The 2,385-nt window shown below is 54.3% G+C and overlaps 1 protein-coding gene across 1 annotated transcript; it reads right to left on the bottom strand.

The window, feature by feature from the left end:
* Positions 1 to 622: 622 nt before the first annotated feature.
* On the bottom strand, positions 623 to 1,762 carry DQ04_07861030 (hypothetical protein; the record flags this gene model as incomplete). Its single annotated transcript, XM_009315336.1, has 1 exon — positions 623 to 1,762. The coding sequence occupies one exon, from the start codon at positions 1,760 to 1,762 to the stop codon at positions 623 to 625; it is 1,140 nt and encodes a 379-aa protein (XP_009313611.1).
* Positions 1,763 to 2,385: the final 623 nt, after the last annotated feature.

The following is a 2,385-nucleotide window of genomic DNA, read 5'->3' as shown; positions in this document are numbered from 1 at the left end:
TATATATATAGATACCGTACACAGAGAGACACAAAACGATCCAGGTAGAAATACAAGCGTCGGTGTTGTACTTCAGTCATTTTCCCTCTTCAATGGGCCCGCGTCTTCCTTTTCTCCAGAAATATTTTCCAAACCCATCACTTCTTCCTCTTCTCTCACACCGTGAGTAGGAAGAACAAAAAAAAAAGGGAAAAAAGAAAAGAAAATCAGATCGACTATGAAACGCCAATGCCGTTTCCTCCCTTCTACTCTCGTCTTCGTGCAGCACGAAAGGCGGCCCCCCGCCACACACCCTGGCGTTGAGAGAGAACAGCACCGAGTTAAGCCCAAAGCAACAAACACAATTCCATGCACGCAACTGTCTTTTTTTCTCCCCCTGGAGGAGATGGAGGAGGGGTGAGGGGTTTGTTCTACAGATGATTCTTACTATTCCCATTCGCTCTTTCATTCGCCAACTTTTTCTTTTCTTTCGTTTCTGTTTCGTACGTTCTTCTTCCCCTTTGCTTTTTTTTTGGTTTTTGGTTTCTTTTTTTTTTCTTTGTGCCTTTGCCACAGACGCATGTGTGGAAAGGGAGCCGGTGCCCTCCCCCCCCCTCTCCCTCTCTCTTTCTCTCTCGCCCGCTCACGCACCGTCGTTGGTATGGATGCCAATGTCACTACGATTACCACTAGCACTAACACTCCCGCCGCGTAACAGCAGCACAGTGATCAGGTATGTGCCAAACATTGCCACTAACACCACTACGAGCGGTATCCCGTTTTTCCCATCGCTTAAAACAGAAAAAGGGGAAACAGCAGCCCTACCGCCCTTCATTGGCGTTATACGCATCACAATATCCGCCGCTTCTCCGTCCGCAGGTGTGGGAATACCATTGTCACCAGTGTCATACGCAGCTCGTGCGGCAGCAGGATTAGCACCGGCGCCCCCAGGCATGCCCTTCATTGGCGTCCCCGTTGAATTGATGCCTGTGTTTGTGGGGATGGTGGCGTTCGAGGTGCTTGTGGGTGCGTCGTGGCGCAGCGCCTCGATGCCGAGACTCAGCGCGCGCAGCTCGCCCGCGGCAGTGGCCCCTCTGTTCCTCTCGGAGAGGTGCCGCGTGGACGGGCTGCTGCCGCTCTCCATCGCCGACGCCGGCGATGCGCGGCTCATTAGGCGCGTCTGTAGCGTTGTCCACACGAGGTGTGCGGTGGGTGGCACCACGACGACGCCGTGACGACCCGCCTTGCTGCTGTCCATCGTGACGCCCTCCATGTGCGCCTTGAGGCTGATCGGCGAGCCCCGCACAGACCGCTGCGCGCCCGACGCGACGAGCTCCCACACGCTGCGCACTACCTCTGTCAGCCGCTCGCCGCCAGCTACGGCCTGCACGATGCGCTCGTATGTCGGGCGCGCTGCTGCAAGAATGGCGTACTCAATCGCAAAGCGCTCCTGGTGGGGGTGGCTACCCGCAGCGGAGTGCGGCAGGCGACGCATCGTCGTTGTTGCGGCCTCACTCACCGCATCGGTGGCGGCGGCACGGAGGCCAAAGGTGATCTGCGCGCTACACGGGGTGCATGGATTGCCGGACGCATCCGTCAGCAGCAGTGCACCGTAGCGTGGCAGCACGTGGAAGGACTTTGGCGAGGACGACTTCACCTTGAAGATGACGCAGCTACACGCGGCTAGCACCGCCCCCTCTTGTCGCTGCCACGACAGAGTGATGATGTTGTCCATCGGCGGGTCGGGGAAGTAAAGCGCGTTGCAGGAAGCCACCAGCGTCATGGCTGGCAGATGATATGATCGGCTGCTAAGAGGGATTACGCAAGAAAAACCAATGTCAGAAGTACCACCAGAGCCGCTGTTGCTGTTATTACTACCGCAACGCACAAGTATCCTGACTCCTTTATGACTTTGAATATATATATATATATATATATAGTTATTTATTTGCGAGTGTGCAAGAGTATGTATGTGACTCTCACGCAATGGCACCTGTCAGTCTGACGTATGGGCCTCGTTCTTCTANATGTATGTGACTCTCACGCAATGGCACCTGTCAGTCTGACGTATGGGCCTCGTTCTTCTACCGCCCACCACCCGTTGCGTGGCACTGGCGAAGTGAGTCCCATATTCATCACCGCAAGTAATAAGAAAGAAAGAAAAGCAGATAGAGAGAATAAGTACCAAACGAAAATAAAAGCAGTAAAGAGGCGTATGCATGAACGCATGCACGCGCGCCAACACCCCCAGGGCAAGTATGCAGCAGAGCGGCTTTCAGACCGCATACGGGCAGATTCCCACTGAACAGCACACTCCGGTAAAAGAAAAACACACCGCAGTTGGAAGAGATGAGGTCTGGAATCAACCACAAGTCGTATGAATTGTCCTCTTCCCTTTTTTTTTTT

Source organism: Trypanosoma grayi (genome assembly GCF_000691245.1).
Source record: "Trypanosoma grayi strain ANR4 Tgr_786_V1, whole genome shotgun sequence".
NCBI classification, from domain to species: Eukaryota; Euglenozoa; class Kinetoplastea; order Trypanosomatida; family Trypanosomatidae; genus Trypanosoma; species Trypanosoma grayi.
The sequence above is the reverse complement of the archived record's forward strand: the minus strand, read 5'-3'. Positions and strand labels throughout refer to the sequence as shown.